Source organism: Heloderma suspectum, chromosome 3, assembly GCF_057233095.1.
Source record: "Heloderma suspectum isolate Gila_16-S chromosome 3, 16-S_ref, whole genome shotgun sequence".
Classification (NCBI taxonomy): Eukaryota; Metazoa; Chordata; class Lepidosauria; order Squamata; family Helodermatidae; genus Heloderma; species Heloderma suspectum.
In genome coordinates this window covers 6,427,794-6,451,950 of record NC_139460.1, presented here as the reverse complement: position 1 = coordinate 6,451,950, position 24,157 = coordinate 6,427,794, and the positions used below count along the sequence as shown (strand labels likewise).

General features: G+C 46.4%; 1 protein-coding gene across 1 annotated transcript in view; it reads left to right on the top strand.

Annotated features, from left to right (window-relative positions):
* Positions 1-24,157, top strand: part of ARHGEF17 (Rho guanine nucleotide exchange factor 17) — a 195,873-nt gene that overhangs the window by 119,576 nt on the left and 52,140 nt on the right. Inside the window, exon 2 of the mRNA XM_084845386.1 lies at positions 19,589-19,666. Within this exon, the coding sequence (XP_084701512.1) occupies positions 19,589-19,666 (78 nt within the window). The remainder of the gene's footprint in view (positions 1-19,588; positions 19,667-24,157) is intronic.

Genomic DNA, 24,157 nt, shown 5'->3' with positions numbered 1-24,157 from the left:
GGAGTCATGTGCGGTCCCTGCCGAGTGGTGTGTGTTCAGGATGTGACCACCTCCTCCATATACACCTCTAGTTTCTGAGGATTAGTCTGTATGTCAGCCTTCCCCAACCTGGTGTCCTCCAGATGGGGGCTGGCTGGCTGGGGGATGCTGGGAGTTGTAGTCCAACATACCTGGAGAGCACCAGATTGGGGAAGGCTGCTATGTGTCCATGTTATAATGCTGCATTTAACAGAACACGTAAGATTCTGTTTGGGGTATCTTGTTGAAACAGCTCCTTCCGGATCTGTGCAGACTCCCTTGCTTCTGTATTTTTCATGGCCACAGCAGGAAATTCCTTCCGTAACCCTTAGCTCACTATTTATTATTATTATTATTATTGCATTTATATCCCGCCTTTTTTCCTCTTGCAAGGAACCTAAGGCGGCTTACATTATCCTCCTCCTCTCTGTTTTATCCTCACAACAACAACCCTGTGAGGTGGGTTGGGCTGAGAGTCTGTGACTGGCCCAAAGTCACCCAGTGAGCTTCCATGGCCGAGTGGGGACTAGAACCCGGATCTCCCAGCTCCCAGTCCAACACTCTTGCCACTACACCACACTGGCTCTCTATGAGATCCCCAACATGTTAAGTTCTTTCTGTCCGTCCAAATGAACAAGCTGTTCTTTTTCTATCAAATCTTGGATTTAAAAAAACAAACAAAATAAAATCAAGCAGTATAATTGCGATCCTGTGTTTTGCTGACGGTATAGTGATAGAGGTTTATTTCAGATTAAGAGTTCAGTTCTGAATGTACATAGTAACTTGGCAATAAAGTCCCGTTAAAAGAATTGAAATCAGCTGGACTTCCTTGGGAGCAAACAGGGTTAGGAATTGGGCTGAATGTAACCTGGTAGTAGGGAGGCTTCAAGAATTTGATATTTGCACATTCTGATACAAAATGACTTGATCTCTGCCCCTCAGACTCACTGGCAGATCGGAAATTGCTCGTCAACCAATTTCACACATATCCGAACGTCGCAACCCCATTCTCGGAAGTTTGAACATATTGAAATATGCATTTAAATATGTAATTTTGGGAGCAGTTTTTAAAATAAATTCAGAGTTTAATGCAGAAATCAAATAGAACAGAATTATGGAAAAAACATGAATGTGACATGGATCATAAATGGTCAAGTTGTGCTCTGGCAGTTTTGAATACCACTAACACCAGAGTTGCTGCCTCTGAATGCCGAGCGGTCTAAGAACCTCTCCTTTCCTGCAGCTCCTGGATGAGTTCTTCTGCAGTATTCCCCCAGCTCCTAATGCAGTGTGGAATCAGAGAATGGGTTTAGAACTGGCTGTCCAGCTGGATTTTCACTGAACAGTGGTGGATTTATTATTATTATTATTATTATTAATAATAATAATAATAATAATAATATTAGATTTATACACCACCTTTTTTCCTCTCGCAAAGCACCCAAGGCAGTTCTGCGTGGTCCTTCTCCTCTCCATTCAGTCCTCACAACAACCCTGTGAGGTAGGTTAGGCTGAGAGTCGGTCACTGGCCCAAAGTCATCCAACAAGCTTCATGGCTGAGTGGGGACTAGAACCCAGATCTCCCAAGTCCCAGACCAACACTCTAACCACTACGCCACAATGGCTTCCAAACTTTCAAACTTTCTGCCTTCCAAGAAGCATTTCCACATTGAGTCATCTACTGAGGAATCCCCTGCACATTGCAGAGGATCTAAGGCGCCTACTCTGTTTGGGGGGGCGGGGACTGGCTAGCCCTATTAGATCTCACTGTTGCCCAGTGTAAGTATAACCATCCCCCCCAAAGACACCCAGCACTCCATCCTGCAGCTGCACACTGCAGAGGAGAGTGTGGTAGTGGGAGATGCTTCTGAGAAGCCCAAACTTTTCCCAGAATACACCTTGAAAATGAATGCTATACAGCAGCCTTCCTCAACGTGGTGTCCTCCAGATGTATTGGACTACAACACCCATCATTCCCAGCCAGCATAGCCATGACACTGATGGGAGTTACAGTCCAACACATCTGGAGAGCACCCGGTTGGGGAAGGCAGAAGTAGATTGTGATGGACTCAGGTGTCACCGTGCTTTCAACAAGTTGAGAAACCCATCCTTCCAAAAAGAAAGGTGGCATGGAGTTTCCCATGAAGGGAACCCCCCTTTGTTCCTTTGGCTCTGGAGCATGGGCAGCAAACAGTGTGAGTACCAGCTATATGAAAGCTCTCCTAATGAGCTCAAAGGCCTTTCCCACATTTTTAAGTTGTTTCTGTGTGCCAAATCTGTGAGCTGACATCACACTGGCGCACACAGCCATGTGCCCACATGTTTTCAGGACCTTTGAAAATACACCCACTGTTTTCTAGTGTGGAATAAGCCATTCCCCTTCCTGGGAGGGGAGTGCCTGGGTAAAGAGGTTGCCGTAGAAGAGGCAACTGGCAGCCAAGAAGAGGGAATCTTCAATAATGCACCTGTCCCTATGGTCGGAAAATGTCTGCCTGTTCGATCATTCAAATTAAATAGCTGCATTTTCAATTTGAATTGAAACATTGATTCCCACATAGCATATTATGTTGTCCGTGCAGATCGGGAAAACATTAGCATCATTGGGGGGGGGGGGGCAGAGTATAAGCCAGGAGTGTTGAACCTTTTGCAACCCTTTTGCCAAATTTCATTTCAGGGAAGCTCTCAGGGGTCTCATTCCACTGGTGGGGAGTGGCCAAAATACCCAAACCCCAAAATTATAGTTTAAAGCTTCTACTACAGTAGCTAAGCCTTTTGGTGGGTTGGCATTTCAACCTTTTAGAATGGGGAAAAAGTTGCACAAAACCCAAGAAACCACCAAACGATGGAGTTCGGGAGGGGTTGCGTCCAGGGGAGGGGGCATGGTCTCCTGGGGAACCGCGGAGGGCCAGATTTGGCCCACTGGCCTGAGGTTACCCATGCCCATTATAAGCAGATGAGTTGTGCATACAGTGTCTGAGGTTCAAATGTGCTAAAAGGCTGTGCTGTAGAAAAGAGAGTAATCTTTCTCAACCAACTTGGTATGTTGGGAGCATGTCTGTGTCAGGGATGATTCCCAGGGGTAGTGGCACAGCACCCCCCAAATATTTCCCACTGCCCCACTCCCTCCCCCAGCTTTCAGTCACATTCTGTGAGGTCATCTGTAGCATGGATTGCCCCTTAATATCTGTCTCTCCCGCACACACACATACTCCCCAAGTGATTTGTTCTGTAGTCGCCCCTCGTCTGTGTTCACGCGAGGATGGTTTATCAGATCAGGGCATCGCAACAAGGGATCTGGTCTTTCTCATGTTTAATTAGCCAGTGGCCTTTGCTGTCAGGTATTATTGCAGCAAATAGCAAGGCTTAAAAAAAAAAAAAAGCAATGGAAGGATTAATAAATATTTCTAGGAATAAAGAACCACATCTCTGCAACCTCAGCAGATGGAGAGGAAGCGGGCATTTGGTCCAAGCTGGCATGGGGAGGGGACAGGGAGAGTCCATGCAATTGTGAAAACGGGGGCTTCTTTCCACCGTCAAGGTTTATTTATTTATAGCCCAGCTTATGATCTTTAAAAATAAAATTTGCAAAGCAGGTAAACATTAATGCAAAGGATGCAATTTAAATCAACAAAACCGTAAAAGCAGCAAATTTAAAACAGTGAAAAAACTAAAAATGCAGGAGCAATGTAAAACCATTATCAAATGAAACAGCAGTTATTTAAAGCGAAGGCTAAGGTGAAATCCCTCATCTCTCCACACACACATATACTACCAGAGGTTCTTGATTTGCCATTCTTTTTTCCCAGGGTATAGGAGAACTGGGTCCAGTCAAAGGCTGAATGGCTGGCCATCTAGGAACCTCTATGTATGTTGCCTTGAGTTCCATCTGAGAAGAAAGATGGTTTATAAATATAATACATAACTGCAGTTTTTAACTGATTTTAATTCACTGAAAGCAGTGGTTGTACCTCTCTTTCACCTTGTGTGGGTGCATTTATACAAATATTAGCTGGAGTATTAACAGGTTTTCCTTTTTAAATTTGTACACTGTTTAGTGGAACATTAGGTGCTCTATTATTGTTAATAATTATGAAGTATTTGTAATATTTATACCTTGCTTTTCAGCCAACCGGCTTATTATTATTATTACTAGTAGTAGTAGTAGTAGTAGTATTAACCTCAGGGTAAGAAACTTTATTTAGAAAATGATAGTGTAACGTGATACATTACTTTATAATGTGTTGAAATATAACTTTTATATTAAGACAGCTTAAGAGGTTCACCCTAAATTAGGCATCACAAATATCAAAAACGCAGGAATCTCGACCTCAGGTGATGGACAAGGGCAGATGTCCCCTGTTGCTGAAGGTTTCAGCTCCGGTGGTTGCCTTCTGGGACCCTGGCCCGGAGAATGCCTGCTTCATAAGAACTTCAGAAGCCGCCTTATCCTGAGTCAGACCCTTGGTCTGTCTAGCCTAGTGTTGTTGACTCTGACTGGCAGCAACAGGTCTCCAGGGTTTCAGACAGAGGTCTTTCCCAGCCCTACCTGGAGATGCTGGGGATCGAACCTGGACCCTTTTGCATGCAAAATAGGGGTTCTGCCACTGAGCTACAGCCCCTCCTGTTTCCACCTGCCATTGCAGTTCCCCCTGCTCGGATCCAAGGATTGTTAAAAGTGCGATGAAGGAAATCTCACACCTTCACATTCTGTTGGCGATGTAATTTGACTTGGTGCCTTTCAGAGGTTTTGGACACTATGACGAGGTAGCCTTTGTGTTGTCCATTGGGGCTAGAGGTGTAAGAACGTCCCATGCGCAGACTTATTCAGTGGTTAGAATGTCTTGCGAGTGCGTGTGTTCCAAATCTTAGTCTTCTATCTGTTGTGGAAGTTCCCTATTTTGATAACCCATGGGGGAGAGAGAGAGAGAGAGAGAGTCAAGTACTGCTTAATTATTGTGGTGTGTGTTTGCAAAAAAGTGAGAGTATTCTTCTTTTGCATTTTGGCAGCTGATGTTTCTAGGTGAATTACTCGCCTCTTCTCCTTGAAGATTGTTCAAAAAATAAATTGTTGGCAAGCCCATACCCAGTGGCGTGTGTGTGTGTGTGTGTGTGTGTGAGAGAGAGAGACAGAGAGAGAGACTAACAACGTACATACACACACACACACACACACGTTTCAGCTTTCACCCTCATCAGTAGCTGAGCTGTTAATGGATATCAGGAGTGGCAGACAGACAGACGGACAGACAGATCATATCATAGACTCATATCATAGCATCATAGGGTTGGAAGGAGCCTACAAGACCATCGAGTCCAACCCCCTCTCAGTGCAGGAAGCCTGATTCCCAGGCGGTCTCCCATCCAAGTACTAACCAGGGCTGACCCTGCTTAGCTTCCGAGAACAGACAAGATCAAGCGCATCCAGCCCTTTGCTCATAGATTATCTATCTATCTACCTACCTACCTACCTACCTACCTATCAGAGCCCCCCTCCTGGCTCCTCGTAGCCTCTGCCATCTTAGAAGAGGCATGCCCTTCTTTGTGTGGGGAAAAGGAAGACTGCCTCTTTTAATCAGCTGCCCACCGCCTGTCATTTTTTTAAAGTTTTAGTGTTAATAATAATTAACAATTTAAAAGTGTTGCCCAGTTTATCTGGACCAGCATGGTAGTAGATTTTAAAAGATTTAAACCTACTGATTAATTGACTAAACCAGCCTTCCCCATCCTGCTACCCTCCAGACGTGTCAGACACATCTGGAGGGCACCATGTTGGGGAAGGCAGAACTGAACACTGAAGTGACTAACCACTAATTTTGTGAGATAGTCCCTTTTTTGGTTTTCAACTTAACTGCTTATCAGTTCCTTTAGGGATTCCCCGAGCTCTCATCTTGTTGGGTGAAAGGAATTTAACAGCTGACGACTAGAGAACAATGGCTGGCTACCAAGGCCTGCTAGAATTTGTGGGCCCTGTATGCTTTTGCCACAGAACTAAGGCCACTGGCCAATAGCTGATTTGGGGGGGGGGGGGGTGAGGAAGGTTAGTGGAATAAAGGAACTGGTTTGACTTACTCCTCTTTTGCTGACTCAGATGACTCAAAATGGCAGCAGCACTGCTTCAGACAGGATTTGTGCTTCTTAATGCACTTAATCCCATAATTAAGTCCAATTAGCCCCATGGTGAACATGCCTTGGAAGTCTTTAATGTATAATTAGGGGAGCCTTCCAGCAGGCACCAGGCACGGGTGTTTGAGCGGCAATCTGGCTCCAGAGAGATGCAGCTCAGGAGGGGTTTCCGTCTCTAGCTGTGCCATCGGTGGCACCCTTTCACAACATCCGTGGGCGCTCCCGGCAGATTCCACCCAGGATGAGGGAACCTGGGGGTGGTGTGGTGGGGGTGCTGGGATCAAAGCAGGTGACTTGTCTCTTAGCTGTTGCTCTTTCTTGGCACTCAGTCATCATAGAGCAGGGAAAGAAGAGCCCCATCAGGAAAGGGCTGTAGCTCAGCAGTCAGGTCCCAGCTTTTCATGTAGAAGGTCTCAGGTTCAATCCTGTCATCTCCAGATAAAAGGGATGGGTAGATTAGCAGTGGGGAGCCTCCAGCCCGCAAGCCTAATGTAGCCCGCGGAGGTTCGCCATCCAGGCTTGAGGTGCCTCTGCAGGCCACGTGGAGGCACCTCTCCCAGTCAAGTCAGTCTCCACCACTTGGACTTCCAGCTCTGCTCTTCCCTGCCTCTCTCCTGTTGACCTCTCCCTCGCTGTTTATATAGCAGCCTCTGCAGCTTGCGTTCGCTGCTTGTCCTTGGCGTCCCACTTCCACCTCTTTCTGGAATGCCACAATCTTCTTTGGATGGAGCAATGTCGGGAGGAAGCCCGACCAAGCCTCCACCCCAGCACAGCCTCTCACATCAGGGTTGAGGGGGCTGGTCTGGGGAGTTGATGAGGGTGTGCAGGATGCTTTTGACTTGGCACTGAGAGTAGTAGAGCTAGTGTGGCTTAGTGGTCAGCATTGTGGACTCTGGCTTAGTGGAGCAGAGCTCAAATCCTCACTCGACCATAAAGCTGATTGGGTGAGCTTAGGACAGTCACTCTCGCTCAGTCTAACCTACCCCACAGGGTCGTTGTGAGGAGAATGTGGGGTAACCCCATTCATGTACACCACCATGAGCTCATTAGAGAAAAGGTAGGATACAAATATGAATTATCCTAATTCTAATCCTAATAATATTATGAAGGAGAAAGAACAGCTGGGGTTGCAACAAAATGTTGCAGTGTATGCTCCGTCCTCAAAGGAGTTCTCCTATTCCCTCCAAGCAGGCCGCCCATTCTGTTTCCCCCCTCCCCGATTCTACATACTCAGTTCTGATTGGATGGCAGTGGGGAGGGGGGGATTACTTAGGTTTCTTTCTGTTCTTTAAAAACATGTTTTTGTACTTCCGCAAATGTGGGATTCCCCCAGGCATGCAGATGCATCCCTCTGGTTTCTTAGTGGCTGTGTTCTGGCTGCAGTACTGGTGGCACTCACCAGCTGAGTCTGCTAGTAAAAGGAGTGGTAGCAACAAAAGGGATGGGTGGTCCATTTGGTTGGGCCAACCTTATAGTCCTATAATAAGGCCATTCTGTTTGATTTCACTCCCTTCTGCTTTGCCCTGTAGTGCTCTTGTCCTTCATGGTGCTTTTAAATCTGGGTGACAATAGATTCTTGTGCTTCCCATATTAGAAACATCTAATACATGTGTCTACTCATGTCAGTCTATTCTGGGATAATATAAGTGTCCCTAGGAGTGCTCTTTAGTAGCTTAGTCCATCCCCTCGTCCCCATATTTTTAAAAAACTCTTCAGGAGAACTGCGTAGTGGGATATTTCTGGGCAGCCATTGTGCCTGCTTGTATTATATCATTTCTCGCCACAGGAGCATATTACCACATTTGCACATAGTGCAACTGGGGAGGGTGGAAGAAGGTAGGCACCCAAAAGAGCGAGAGGCTGGAGCAACTCCCCCGTGAGGAAAGGGGGCAACAGTTGGGGCTTTTCAGCTTAGAAAAGAGGCGAGTAAGGGCGGACATGGTGTAGGTGTACAGAATTGTGCATGGAGACATGTTCCTCCCTCTTTCATAATACTCGAACCCACTGGAGTTATCCCATGTAGCTGATTCAGGGCAGATAAAAGGAAGGATTTCTTCACCCAGTTCATAGTTAAACTGTGGAATTCGCTGCCACAAGATGTAGTGATGGCCACCAACTTGGACGGCTTTAAAAGGGGATTAGACAAATTCATGGAGGACAAGGCTATCCATGGGTCCTAGTCATGAAAGCTATATATTACCTCCAGTATCAGAGGCAGCATGCCTCTCACTACCAGTGGTTGGAACACAAGCAGAAGGCTGCTGTTGCACTCATGTCCGGCCTGTGGGCTCCCCACAGGCATCTGTGCTCATAGAAACTTTGGCCACTGTGGGAACAGAATGCTGGACTCGCTAGGCCTTTGGTCTGATCTCGCATGGCCCGTCTTATGCTTTGAATGAAGACAAAACCGAGAACCCACCCTTGTGAACCAAGCGGGAGAGAAATAATAGCCCTCACGTCTGACTTCTAATGTTTCCACCTACGCAGTTTGCCGTGACAAATAGATGCACTACAAAACTTGCTCAGAAGCCCCACTTATTGTCTGTTTCAACAGCACGTGTCACAAGTCAGAAGTGCCTTACAAGTGTACTGATCCACAGTAAACAGCTATTCATGGAAAGATATAGCCCCATCAGCAACTATTCATCATAACAGCTAAAAATGGGGGCTTGTTGTTCTGAGGCAGGACGCTTCTCTGTGCCAGCCAGATGCTTAGGTGAGCCCGTTGCTTCTTCCCTTGCTGATGAGCTGCTCAGGGGCTTGCTGGACAGCACTGGATGGGCTTCCATTGGTCTGGCCCATCAGGTCAGGGCTGATATTCTTAACTAACGGAAACAACAAAGAGTCTCATGACTCCTTACAGCAGGGGTGGGGAACCTGCGGCCCCCGGATGTTGTTGAACTGCAGCTCCCATCATCCCTGTCCATTGGCCATGCTGGCTGGGGCTGATGGGAGTCGTAAGCCAAAACCTGGGCGGGGTGCAGGTCCCCCCCACTCCTGGCTTAAAGATCAACTAGCTTTAACTTAATTGTTATGGGCTGTATGTTTGGCATTTCATTTCCATCTCATTTCCATCTGACCACGGTGTTTACACCTTCCCCCGCCTTCTAACATAAATGATGGGACAGTGGAGGCTGGTGGCTCTGATGCCAGTGGGGCAGTGATTCTGGTCTTGGATTCAGTCAGAACCAGTCAGAACTTCCAAACCTGGGATAGCTCCTTTAGAGTTCTGACTGGTTCTGACTGAAACCCAGAGCAGATTCACAGCCCCACTGCAATTGGAGCCACCAGCCTCCACTTTCAAGGGCCACATTACCACAGTGGTAATCTGTCAGGGGCTGCATGATGCTGGTAGGTGAGGCCACCCGTTTTCTCACTTTCTGTTTCTCGCCCTCCCCATCCACTCTGCAGGGGAGGGACAGATTACTCGTGCCAGCAGTCCGAACTGCTCACTTGCAGGGTTTTTTTGAAATGAAGCCGAGGGCCACAGGAGGCCCCAAGGTCACATACAGACATGCGGCTGCAGTTTGCTCACCCCTGCTATGCATTCGCATATTGAGTTATTTCCCTGCCAATTTAGGGTTACACTTCATGCATCTGCTGCAGTGGACTCTAGTCTAGGAGAGCTTTTGCCAATGCAAATGGGTTAGTTTTTAAGGTGCCCTAAGACTCTCTGATGTTTTCGCCGCAACTGACCAACATGGCTACACTCCTGGAAATTCTTAACTGATGGAAGATTAACCACAAGAACAAACACTCAAGCTCTTAGTTTCCTTGGGTTGCCGTGTTAAGAGAGGCTGGGGGGCGGGGGATCACATCTTGGATATTAACAAATCAATGTATGGCTCCTCATTAAATGTGAATGTATAGCCCCCCCCCACCTTATCCCAAATTCTCTAATAGGATGAGAAAGCAAAACTAAAATACTTGTTTAAGTTGAGTGGGTCCTGGTTGTATCAGGTGACATGGCTTAGAATGTCACAGATGGACTGACCTTTGGGTGTAGCAATTCACTGTACCATTTGGCTGTACTATTTTCTGATTTATTTTTATTTGAAATTATTCTTAGGCTGCCTTTAAGGGTAGAGCCCTCTCTGGGAGCCCTTATTCAATCTCCCTTTAGTTTTCAGCCCACGGCCACTAGAGGAGGGATCCAAAGGTTGTGACTTTCACGGCCAGGCCAGGCAACTGCAGTCACCTCATCCCAGCGGCAGTCTTTAGGCCTAACTCACCTGGTGCTTTTGTCAGATGACCTGTCACTTCCTACAGCTGCATGGCAAGCCAGGATTCAGCTGGCTGGCCACTGTGTGAACAGAATGCTGGACGAGATGGACCCTTGGTCTGATCCAGCAGGGCTGTTCTTACGTTGGTAACTGATTCATTTTCCCCATAGCTCCATCTCCATGCTATGTGTGTGGAGGGGGGCAGGGACGGTACCAGCAAGAATTTCTGCCTGACACACAAATGTGAATTATACTGAGCCTCCTTCGGCAAAAAATGTGATGGACCCTAGCAGACTTCTCTGCCGTGGGGAGAGGCTGTAGCTCAGTGGTGGAACACATGCTTTGCATGCAGATGGTCCCTTGTTCAATCTCCACTTAAAATGATCTCAGGCAGTATGAAAAGGCCTCTCTCTACCTAAGACAGCCTTCCTCAACCTGGTGCGGTCCAGATGTGTTGGACCGCAACTCCCATAATTCCCAGCCAGCATGTGCCTACGACCAGGAGAGCTGCTACATGGCTGGATGGCGCAAGGGTTGGACTGTGTACAAGGCTGCTTAAATATGTTCAGTAGAAACTTGTTCTTCTGGCTGGATGCATCCTGGATGCTTTCCACCCCGTAAGGTTTGCTCATTTGTGACTAGCTGCGTCCAGTCCTCAAAGGCAGGATGGAGGCTGTTGTCTTGTCCTGCTTGTGGGTGTCCCGTGGGCAGCTGGTTGGCCACTGTGTAAACAGAATGCTGGACAAGATGGACCCATGGTCAGTTCCATCATGGCTCTTTTTCTGTTCTTCACCCAAGCGTCCTGCCTAGAGATGGGCAAATTTGTCAAGTTTCACTTTCTCTGGCATTCAAGTTTTTAAAATCTCATGCTCTTTCTCTTCTAATGTCAACATAGCAAATGTTGGTAAATTCATATCAAATACAAACTGAAACAAAATACTCATCCATCTGCACCAGCCAGATTCAGCCAGTGCAGCTAATCCGAGCACGGAGAAGGACATGTACCTGCCTGCCATGTAGCTATTAAAGATGAGGGGCTTGTCAGAAAAAAGAGGTGGCCACCCAGTTCAGCACAACAGGGGTTGAATACATATGGATTCCACCCCAAACTTTTAAAAGCAAAGCACTCAAAGCCCTGGATGGATGGATGGATGGATGGATGGATGGATGGATGGGTCAGTTGTGTGTTCTCCCACATGAGAATTTTTTTTAAAAATCTCAGGTTCTTTTTATCCTGAATTTATGGAGAACTTCACAAGTTTGGTGAACTCTTACCAAAAGAGACTGAAGCAAAATTTGCACCCATCCCTATTCCTGACTCAAGTTGTTAAAACTGGGATGTCTCGAGGGCTGCACAGCTGCAAATACTAAAGTGCTGACCTTGAAGATCCCCTGTATCTTTTCTTTCTTTCTTTCTTTCTTTCTTTCTTTCTTTCTTTCTTTCTTTCTGGCATTTGGTCTCTGCCAGTGCCGCCCGCCTAAAAGTGGCATCTGACAGAAGGAAAGGGTGTTCTAATCCCCCTGTGTGCATCTGCGGCCTTCTGCATGGGATTTGCTCTTGCTCATAAAACACCACATTCTCTCTCCTGAGCCAATGCTGTCATTGTGACTGGTATCCCAACACTGAGGCGGCTTATTTATGGAAAAGCGGAATAGCTTGGGGGGCTCAAAATAGAAAGGACAGAGTTCTGTTTCTGCGCTCTGCCACTGAACGGTATCCCCTGCCCAAAGGTTCAGCCCCTCTTACCCCCTGGTGCAGGGTCTCATCTGGGAAAGGAACTTGGGTCCTCTCCCATCCAAGTCAGAATGATGCCACTAGACCAGACTTCTATATGCTGGTGCCCTCCAGAATTGTGGGACTGCATTCCAGTGACCCTTTAGTACCCCTACTGAAAGTAAGCCTAAGGAAGTACTAATTCACACAGTGCAGAATTAAACTATGGAACTCACTTCCACAAGATGTAGTGATGGCCACCAATTTGGATGGCTTTAAAAGCGGATTGGACATATTCCTGGAGGAGAAGGCTCTTGCTCATAAAACACCACATTCTCTCTCCTGAGCCAATGCTGTCATTGTGACTGGTATCCCAACACTGAGGCTACTCAGTGGCTACTAGTCCTGATGGTTCTATGCTACCTCAACTGTCAGAGGGCGGGAGAGTGCTGTTGTACTTGTGTCCTGCTTGTGGGTTTCCCGTGGGCAGCTGGTTGGCCACTGTGTGAACAGAATGCTGGACTAGATGGACCCTTGGTCTGATCCACCACGTTCGTAAATTCATGGAACTGAACTCAACACATTTTCTCCCCGTTGTTCTTTCTTCCATCTCTTCCCATGCTCTGTATCACCTGCTCTGTATCAAATTTGAGATTTTAAGTTCCTTGTGGCAGGGTCCTTATCTTCTTGTCTGTTACTCCTTAAAAGGCTGCATACTTTCACAGATTTGAGCTGGTTTGCACGCCTTGTTCATGCTTTCCGATTTTGGTGTGTGTTCCGTCTGAGCAACCAAAAAAATTAAGCAGCCGAAGCGCCGCCCATTCTGTGTCAGGAAAACCGTCACCTGCTTAATTAGCCCCTGCCAGGCTGTTGTGAAAGGCACAGGGAGAGGTGGCAACCTGGTCTCTGGTTGGTGGCTATCTCTGATATCATTCCAAATAAATCAAGGAATATTTAGCACCCCTGGTTCTCCCGGATTTTAGTGGATTTACTGAACACTTTCTAACTGCCTAAAGGGAAAGCCCTTCCCCCTCTGTTCTTGTAACAATTCAATCCTGCACTGAATTGATTCCGTATTACTCACTAACTCAATTAAGAGCTAGCCGTTTCTGATTTAATTGCTAAGATAAACAGCTACAGCATTCATTCCTGAACCTCACTGAGTGCTGGCAAAGATACTCAGAGAGGAAAAACAAATGAGGGGCTGATCTGGGAGTCCTGCATGTAAGCATATGAAGCTGCCCTGTAGCAAGTCAGTCCATTGGTCCCTCTTGCCCAATATTGTCTATTCACAGCAGCTGTGCAAGGCCTCAGGCCGGCTACCTGAACTTTGCCCAGGCCGGCTACCTGAGAACCTTTTGGGTGCCAGAGGCTGAACCACAGGGCTTTGGTATACAAAGCATGTGCTGTACCACTAAACAAAGTCCCTTCCGCATTTGCCATCACTCCCTCTAATCATGAACTCAGGTGGCGAGTGCCGACAGGACTGGAGTCAAAACAGGGCCACTCAGAAACAAGAGGGAGATGTGAGCGTGCTCAGGAGAGGGGAGGGTATCCTGAGTTTTGCAGAAGTACAATAAATATTTAAAAACCCCTAAAGGGGCAAATCCCCCCCCCCCACACGCACACACACAGCCCAGAGAGGATAGAGCTTGGTCAGTAGCCACACAATGTTGAATGTAAGGCCCCATCTACATGGCACCGCTTTCACCCTTCGCTCTGTCGCAACTGCGCAGCATTGCAACTTCGAATTAGCTTCTGCTGCGATACACGCTCACGATTTATTGCAGGCTTCCCCAGCAGACTCCGCCGTGCCCCTTTTTTGCCATTATATCTTAATGCGCAGCCATGCAGGCCCATGAGTGTGGAAGTGTGACACTTCAGTGGCTGTTTTGTATTTTAGAGGTTCTGCTGCATCTGTCCATCCCTCGTTAGGTAAAATGTGGGTGATCTGTGCTCCTTCATTTCAACGCCAGCTGTTTGGCAGTTCCCCAGCCTGAGACTCTCGCGATGGTTCGCGCTCACCCCAGGCGTGAGCAGTATGTGCCTACCCATTGCTCTGAAATGGTGGCTGGAGCGAAGTTGGTCATAGAATCAGAAGCATAGAATCATAGAATAGTAGGATGCAGGAATCCTGGTCAGAGCATCCCTGACAGAGGCCTTGTCTGGAATGCCTCCAGTGTGGGAGAGCCCACTACTCTGCCAAGACCCTCCGGCCCTTGGGCACTGAGTCCAAAAGCAACCATTGCGAAGATACGAAGCTGCAAAAATGTGTGAAAGTGTGATTAAATAAATGAAAACACCTCTCTGTGCCTCTGCAACTGCGCAGCTGTGAAGGGATAGGGAGAGTAAAGGGGCGTCACAGAGTGATGCAAGCACTACGCATGCCTACAACACGCCCACTGCAAAATGCGATGTCGGTTTGGGAAAGCGACAAACAGCTCAAAAATGTGAGAAACCTGCCACAAACCAAAAACATCACAGCAAAACACCTCCTTGGAAATCCGCATTTTCCGAGAGAAAACCACAGATGGTTGCGAAGTGGAGACTGCGTCATATGTCCCAAAGGACCTCGACTCACAGCCGCCCCAAAGTAAAAGGCTCGTGTAGATGGGGCCTAAGTTTGGGGGGGGATGGGAAACTAGGGGGGCTCCTGTTAGGAGGGGAGAATACATTGCAACATTTTGCTGTGTTGTTCTTCCTAGGAAATGGGGTGGGGGGTGGCCCGTGGTTCCCTGGCTGGCAGCAGAGGTGAGGGTGTGCTTGAGTGTTTTTGCTTAGCAGGAAGATACTGCTGGTTTGCTGCATTGAGCTGTTTGTAACATCTCAGCCTCCTAACATTTCCCACAGTTCAGGAACTGTCATGGCAGTGGCAGTTTGAGTCGCTGTCTTTTGGGCACAGGTACTGTTCCTTTAATAAGATGCCCCAAACACAGCTTTCCCTTGTTCCCGATCTTCCTCAGCCATGCGCAGCTACAGGAGAGTAGTGGGCGCACTCCATGGCGCACTCTCTCTTTGCATAAGGCAAAGGCCACCCCAGCCCAGCCCGATCTGCTGTAGGAGCTGTAGGCGAGCTCTAAGGGTACCCCAGAATCCTGTGCAGCATGCACCAAATGGATGCAAGTAAAAAGAGCTCTCAAGGTGTAGGACATTTGACAGGTTAGATTATTCATTGGGACTCTTCTGATTCTGTTATTCCAGGCTTCTGTATGGTAGGAACACACCGTTCTGTACTTCTCCAGGAGAGATTTTAGAACATGCTAATAGAATCCTTAAAAGGTTGCCATAGGAAGGTGTCAGAAAAACAGGTCTGCCTGCTCACACAGGCAGAGAACAGCCTAGGAGGGTACCTCTGGGAAGAAAAGGGCTAAAATAGTCCTTTCGGTCTGGGAATAAGTTACGGATGTATCAATGCTGCAGTGGCAGCTAGAAGAGGCGATGGTCAGCTCCAACCACAATACGTGCCCTGTGAGCGAACCCACTGTACGTTTGTGCTGCACAAAGCTCTGTCATAGGCAAGGATGTGTCTATGTCACTGATAAGTAAATAAACTCATCCATGATACAAATTCTGCAGCAAGAAACGCCAAACCGTGCAACCTGAATAAATAATCATAGATTATGCGGGTTTGCAGATTGCCTATTTTGGATAAATTGTTCTCTTCTGCTAGCCATGAAAAAAAGCAAAGGGTAGAGCTGTCACCCAGTTTAAAGAAAGAAAGAAAAATCTAGTTGATTCAGAGTAATTCGTTTGCACATGAAGAATGCTCACTTGAAAAAGCAAACTTTGCTTATTAGACAGTGCACGCCCACAGGGGAGCAGGCGCCATCTCAAGGCCAACCTACACATGATGTTAAACACATGGTTTAACATTGCATCTGCTTTCCCTTTTATTCCCATTAGCTGCCAGACATGGTACACCCCAGAATTCTACCACCTCACTGGGCTATCTACCTCATTGGTAGATTGATTCCTGACATGTTGGTGTATTTTGGTGGGAAGGCCACAGGGTACCACTCTCTCACTAATTAACATGGGAGTGCAGCCCCACATGGCATGCCCATGATCAGGATCAGGAATGCAACACGCGGGGAGGGGGAGGCTAGCAACCCCCCCCACACACACACACACTCCATCTTGCCTTAACTGCATAGCACCGCTGTTCTGCAACTCCTGCTCATTTCAATGGGGCTTGCACAGGAAAACTTCTTGGTAGGTTGTGCTCCTGTTTTAATTAACAAAAGGATGATTCCCTTTGGCTTTCCCACCAAAATACGCCAACATATCAAGAGCCAATCTACATGTTATGCCCAATGAGGTGGTAGACATCTAGGCTGTACCATTTCAGACTGTAGGTGAAGGGATTCTTATTGCTGAATGCTACCCCACATTAAAAAAAAAAAAAAATTGGTAAGCAAGCTCATCAGGGAGGACCATCTCAGGGACTCTGTCCCTGAGGTGCTAGTTTACTACATGCAGGGAGGGATTTTTTTTTTAATTGTGGGGCTGCATTGAAAAGTATCACCCCCTTCCACTTGTTGTGGTACAGTCAGATTTCTGTCTGTCTAGCCCCTCATTCTTCATAATGTGTGGAACGGCTCATAGGCCGCCTTTTGATGTGATGCTGCCAGGATGGAAAGAACCACATCACCGCAGCTGCCATGTCATCAGTGTAATGGACCTAAGGGCGCAATCCTATGCATGTTTTGACAGAAAAGTGTCCCGCAACTCCCAGCATTCCCCACTCAGCCTTATTTCTGGCCGTAGTTGGAACTTGGTCGAGGAGAAACGACAGGACTTTGGAAGCATGGGAACTGGACTTTTAAGATCCGTCCCTAGATCTGATCTGGTTTCTTGAGGGTTTATTCTTAGAGCCCGTCTGGCGGCATCTTAATTTCACAGTTCCCCTCCATTCCATAACAGATTGCAGCACGTGCTTGTGATTTTGCAGAGTTATATTTGGTTACCGCATTGCGTGCTTGGGAAAAGAAACAAAAGCTCAAAGGGGGGTGGAGGGTGGGGGAAGGAAACACTCATGGCTGAGCGAAAAGGACTGGGAAGGGATACATGGCGGAGTGTGCGGGTGGCAGTTCAGCAAAGTCACCCACCAATGTGTTCCTCTCTCGGGGTTATATTGACATTGCCCCAAATTCTCTGGGTGGCCTTGGACAAGTCACTCGACCACAGGGAGGCTCACGACTTGCTCATTTCTCTGGCATTTTCGGCATACAGATTGCTTTACATTCCTTGGGTGCATTCTGTGATTGTGCTGTTACATGGCGCACATGCGCGGCGCTTCTCTCTCTGGCAGCCACCAGCCAGGCCGCCTTGCACAGCAGGGATCTGTGCTAGAGGGCCAGTGTCACGTGGCTACGTGATGCATGCCTTCCCTATGCTGCTGCTGCCTCTTGCAGTGGCTTCAGGCGCCCCAGTCCCAGATGCCGTGTTTCCTGAGGATGCTTTTCATGAGCAGTGGAAATGAGGAGCTCTGGTGGCTGGCCCTGACCGTGGCCAGGTATGATGAGTGCCGCCTGCAGAGTTGCAGGGTAGAAGGAATAATGGAGTGTGCAATTCGAGGGTTACTGGCGGGGGGGACAAGGAGCGTTGGGTTGTTTCTTTTTGTGTTTACCATTTTCTGCATTGCCTTTCAACTCCATTTCCAGGGCAGTTGATTATCACAGAATATGAAGCCATGAAATGACTGTGGGTGCTTCCAGGCAAGGCCTTAATTGTGCAATCACCTTGCCTCCTTCACAGAATTTTATCTGGAGGTCTAGATGTCATTGCCTTCTATTTGTAACCCTCCCGTGTTTTCCCACTGCTTCTTCCATCTTTTTTTCTTACCAGGAAAAATCTGTGGCCGAGGAAAAGATGGAATAGCTGCACAATATGCTTTTTAACTGGTAGTGCTAGGAACCGTCTGTCTGGAAGCAGCCCTCATTCATGCTCTCAGAAACTCAAATTGAGAGGGCGGTGTTCTTAATGGTCAAATTTTATGGACAGGGAGCTAAGTCTGACTTGTCCAGGGCTAAGATAACTGTTTGAAAGCAGAACTCATGAATATAATTTGCAATGCTCTTTCTTCTAAAAATAATGGGGTAGGATGGGAGGAGGATCATGGCTGGTTATGTTTATTTTTACCGCAACCTCCCCCTCCACAACTCCAAATATATACTGCTGTTGGATGAAATTATACTAATGGAGTGCATTTTCTTATGTTTGCATTATGCAAATGCAAAATTATTTGGTTTCCACAACCCACTGAGTGCAGTTACTGTTCCTCTTGTCGATCCTAAAGTACAGATCGTGAACCAGTGTCAGAACCAAAATACTGGGCACTGAGTCCAAACCCCAGGCCATGTCTGGGGCTCCCGCTACTGGCCAAATCCTCACTGAGGTGTTCAGCGTGTGTCTGGACTACACCACTGTAGGCAGCAGGTGAGTTCACACTGTGTTTAGCAGTGACCTGGGTTTCCAGACATTGTGTGCTGTCGAAGGTCTAGTTTGGCCCCAAGCGATACACAGCAAACCTGCCAGTGCTCTTTCAGGCCCAGTTCAAAGTGCTGACTGCTGCCTTTAAAGCCCTAAATGGCTTGAGATTGCTGATAGCAGGGGCGAAGAACCTCAGAACCACGACCAAATCTGACCCTCCTGGAGTCACAGTCCGGCCTTCTGCGGTTGTCCAGATGGCCACGCCCCCTTCCCCTGGCCCCACCACCCCTTTCCCCTGACCACCAGTCAGGCTGGCCATTACAAGAGACAGGGCTTTTTCAGTGGTGGGGCCATCACTGTGGAACTCCCTGCCACAGGAAATTCGCATGGCCCCTCCTTGCATACTTTTAATGGTCTTTTGACAACAGAACTGTTTACATCTATTTTTACTAATTAATTTGAAGCTCGCCCAGGTTCTTAAAATGCTAATCTCTCTCTTCTTTAATTATATTACTAAATTTTAAAATTGTTGCTGCATGTTTTACTGTTCGCTTTAGATGGTATGTTTCTGTGTTTTTTGTATAGATGTTGTATTTTATAATATATTTATATGATTCTTATATGGTTCTTAACGGTGGTATATAAATATCAGAAAGAAAGAAAGGAAGGAAGGAAGGAAGAAAGAAAGAAAGAGTGACCTTTGTGACAGACGTATAGCTTACAAAACGTCACAATTCAGCTTGTAGTTCAGAAATCCTGGATTGTACCCAATGTTAGTCTAACTTAACTACCATTTATTTCACTGGGTCTACTCTAAATAGAGCTAATACTGGATGCAACCCTTGTCAAGGAGACAGCTGTGTGCATTAAGCTCTCAAAGCATTTTGCACATCTGAGCAGACAAGGGAGGGCTTTATGGATGAGAAAATGTCATCTCCCAGCACTGTTAATTCACTGGGATGCTAGACCAATTCCAACCTCTTGCATCCAGCGCTGGCTGTTTGTGATGTACCCCCAAGGCGTTTTACTGCGTATTGGAGCACCTTTTCTCAAATACCTCTCTGTCTCTTCCTCACAGGACATGCGGAAACATGTCATCATGACCCTCCTGGATACCGAGCAGTCGTACGTGGAGTCTCTTCGGACCCTGATGCAGGTAACCATCCTTTGTGGGAGCAAAGGCACGAGAGGAAATGTTCCCATCTATTGCTTTAATTGAATTTTCTGTACAGTTAGAATGCCTGGCCCAAATCTTTGTTAGATCTGACATCCCAGATGTGCCCACACTATTTTTCTTTTCTTTTACATGGGCATTTGTACACCCACCTTCTCTGATTGTTTGGAAGTGTCGATCACAGTACCACGTTTCTGTATTAAATCTGGGCCTGCATTCCCATGTACCGTTTTCCATGCATTTGCTGTTTGGTCATTGTCTTGTTGGCAGTGATGGGACCTGTTTCCTACAAAAACCTTTTTAGGTGTTTGAAAACTTCTGTTCTATATTCACCCATGGGCTCTGAAACTTTGTTGTAATGATCCTCCAGCCAACGAAAAGTCTCAGTTTTCCAAAGATTATGTCTTGGTTGGGCATTTTTTATTTTTTTAATGTTGTGTTTGCCCTTGGAAATATGCAGAATGGTTCATGCAGTCTACTCCTCATTTCATGAGCTATTTTGAACAGTGCTCTGCTTTCTGATTCCTTAGCATCTCATTTGCATAATTGTTCCCCAATATTTTTATATGTCAAACGTTTCCCATATATGCAGTAACATGATCAAACTGCATAATATTCAACCCGCAAATACATAGAGACATGTTAGTCTTAATAATATACTTTGTATAAAGATTTTTTATCCATATCTCACATTCCAAAAGTGTACACACATAAGCCCATTTTCCTTTAAATACATTTCTACAGCATTGTCCTCTTTAAACTGAATTAGATGCATTCATCTAACAATCAAAATTGTATCCCCATACTGTTTAAAGCCGATCGTCTGGAGGAATTGAGTTGGTCTTCCATCTCGATGCTATCTCCAGTCTTGCAGTAATTATGAGCTTAGCTACTATTTCCCTATTTTCTTATATCATTTTTAATTTGCCCCAAGAGAATAAGAAGTGGATTCAACTGAATTCCATAGGCAATTACCTCTTCCTGAAAGAGAAGGAATTTGACCTTCTCCAACTTAGTGCCCCCCAGATATGTTGGACTACCATTCCCAGCATTCCTGACAATTGGCCATGCTGCCTGGGGCTGATGGAAGTTGGCCCCAAACATCTGGAGGGCACCAGCTTGGGGAAGGCTGTTGTATTCTCTTACCTGCGAGCAAGCCTCGTTGAGTTCAATGGGAACACTTTCTGAGTAGACTTGCAGAGGGCTGCACTGTTTAGGACTTCCACCACATAGAAGTGACTGCACTAGCTTAATTTATTGTGCTTTGTAGATGTCAAGGGGAGTGTCTAGGATAAGGATCGCCAATCTTTTTGGATCCCTGGGCACATTTAGGAATTTGAGAAACGGCTGTGGGCACCACCACAGAATGGCTTCTCTGAAGGATGTGGCTAATCAAAATGGCTGCTGTGGGGCCTCACAAGTCAAAAGTGAGCTAAAGAGGTGGCAGGGGAGAAATAGTGAGGCTAGAGGCTGAGAGGGAGGGGAAACAGCAAGGCAAACTAAGAGGGAGAATCAGTGAGCTAAAGAGGTGGGCAGAGAAATAGTGAGGCTAAGGACTGGGAGGGGGCACGAAATAGCAAGGCAAAGAGGTACAGGCGAGAGAAAAAAGAGGGATAGGGATAGGGAAAGGAGAGAACTAGCGAGGGAAGGGGTTTGGGGAGAGAAAGGGAGCAGGGACTGGAGAACTTCATGGGTGCCATCATGTTAGGGACCCCTGGTCTAGGAGCTATATAAATCACCAGAATCTCATATGATCACTCAAGGTCCTGCTTAACCCCCTCTGCCAAGTCCCCCCCCCAATAATTTGAGACTTCCCCAAATTTCACCTGAATTGGAATGCACCATTCTGAACATGTAGCTCCTGTTTTAGGTCTCCCTTTATGTAACTATAGCTGATAGCAAAAATCCCCCTGAAGAAAGGCTGTATTGGCCAAACTCCCTTGGGGGTTTTGATGACTTTGGGTTAATACATTGTCTGTATATCTTATGACCTCTGATCGTACTAGGTTTGGATGGTATCTTCCTCTTTTGTGGTTGCATCTACACACTTTCAAGTCCATCTTCTCAGTCATAAGGGCTAGAGACTAGAGATGTAAAATTTCCAGAAATTTTGAGGCCACCGGGGGGGGGGGGGGGACACAGTTTTTTTCCTGGGGGTTTCAGAAAAAATGGAAATTATGGAAAAATAAGCAATACTTATTTATTTAGCACTCTTTACAGATCTAAAGTCACTTTGTTGCTTCCCCCAACCTGGTGCCCTCCAGATGTTTTGGACTTTAGCTCCCATCAGCCTCAGGCAGCATGGCCAATGATCAGGAATTCTGGGCACTGTAGTCTAAAACATCTGGAGGGCACTAGGTTGGGGAGGGCTGCTTTAGGAACATAGAGCACCCTTTCTGTTCCTGAAGTTATTTTATGTATAACTTAGTTTGCTCATTAAATTATCATTATATTTTATAACTTTTCAAAGTAAACTCAGTACATACATAATTATTGTCTGAATAGATTAGAACTACATTAAATAACTGTTATAGCATCAGAAAACAGGGCTTTATAGAACTAAACCCAAGCTGTCAAGAATGCATTTACTGTCAAGAATGCACAGTGGTGACTCTACTTACATTTTGGGAAACCAAGGCATAAATGTCTATCAGTAAAATATAATTTAGATCAATAATTTTAATAAGGAATGACAGAACTATGCTGGGAATCTTACAGAAATGATTAAAAACATCTTTCCCCTCAGCTTCATTATTTCCAGACATTTTACATCTCTAGTCTTTCTGTAAAAGTGTTCTTATTACATAGTTTTTCAAAATCATTTTGGGAGGAGTAAAGGCTGGGTAACAGTATATAAATACTTCGTATTAACTTCTAAAAGGAAATATTTCATAATGCAAAGCTGTTCAATTTTTCCAATTTTTCAGGGGAAAAAACAAATCAGTCCTCAGAAAAAAACGGGGAAAAACTGGGGTTTTCCCTGGATATATCCTGTTTTTTTCGAGGCCTTTGCATCTCTACGACAGACTCATGTGTATATGTATGTATGTGTCTGTTTATGTATGTATCAGCTTTCCCTAACCTGGTGCCCTCCAGATGTGTTGGAATGCAACTCCCATCATTCCCAGCCAGCACTGCCATGATGGCTGGGAATGATGGGAGTTGCATTCCAACACGACTGGAAGATATCAGGCTGGGGAAGGCTGGTATGCCAGGTTGCTGAATAATCTTGTGTCCAGTACCAAATCCCAGGCTTGTGTGCTGTGATGGTGCACTCGTAGAATATACATCATATAGGGAGGGGCCACAGTTCAGTAACAGAGAATGTGCTCAGCATGCTGAAGGTCCCAGTTTAGTCCAAATCATCTCCAGGGGGCCATCTACATGGAACCGCTTTCAACGGTCACTCCATTGTAGCTGCGCAGCATCACACCTGCGAATTAGCTTCTGCTGCGGTGCACACGCAATTTACTGTGGATTTCTCCAATGGAAATATCCGCTGTGCCCTGGCACATGGCTGTTAAAGTGAAGTAAACTGTGGCAGTCGTGCTCCTTTTTTTTTTTAACCATTATATTTAAATGCGTAGCTGTGCAGCCATGTGAGAGCGGGGGTGCGACACTTCGGGTTTTAAAGGCTGTTTTGTATTTTAGGGGTTCTTTGGGTCTGTCTGTTCCTCTTTGGTAAGATGTGGGTAGTTGCTCCTTCATTACCATACCAATTGTTTGGCATGGTAACTCTCAAGATGGTTTGCATATGTGAAGGGGCGTGCCCACGTGAGAGGTACGTGCTTACCCATCATTCCAAAATAGATAGCTCTCTGTTACTGTGAAGCTGCAGAGGAACGGGGAGGAGTGAAAAGGTGTCACAGAGTGACACAATCACTAAGCACGCCTACCCCACACCAACCGCAAGCTGCAAAGTCAGTTCGAGGAAGAGACAGACAGCTGAGCAGCCACAGTAAACCTGCAGCAAGCTAAAAAATCACAGCAAAACACCTCCTCAGAAATCCACATTTTCCCTGTGAAAAACACAGTTAGGCTGCGAAGTGGCGACAGCATCGTATGTCCTGAAGCTTCTCGGATCGCAGCAGCCCCGTAGTGAATGGCTCATGTAGATAGGGCCCAGTTCAGCCTGTAGCAGGGCTGGGAAAGACCTCTCCTAAGCCACTGTCTCTCAGAGTAGACAGTCCCAAACTAGGTAGACCAATGGTCTGCCACACTAGAAGCCAGCTTCATGAGCTCAGAATGCAAAAGAACAGTCCTTGCCCATCTTACAACTTCTGTTCAGAGCTTTTTGTCACTGGAACCAAAAAGTATTGCATTGCCATGTGCTTCAGAAGTCAGGAGCAAAACACCAGGGATAGTGGTGCTCAAGATGGAGATGTTAGAGAATTGTGCGTTTGAATTCAAGTTTGCAAACTTTAAAATTGTTATTTTAATTATTATTAGATTTATATCCCGCCTTTTTTCCTC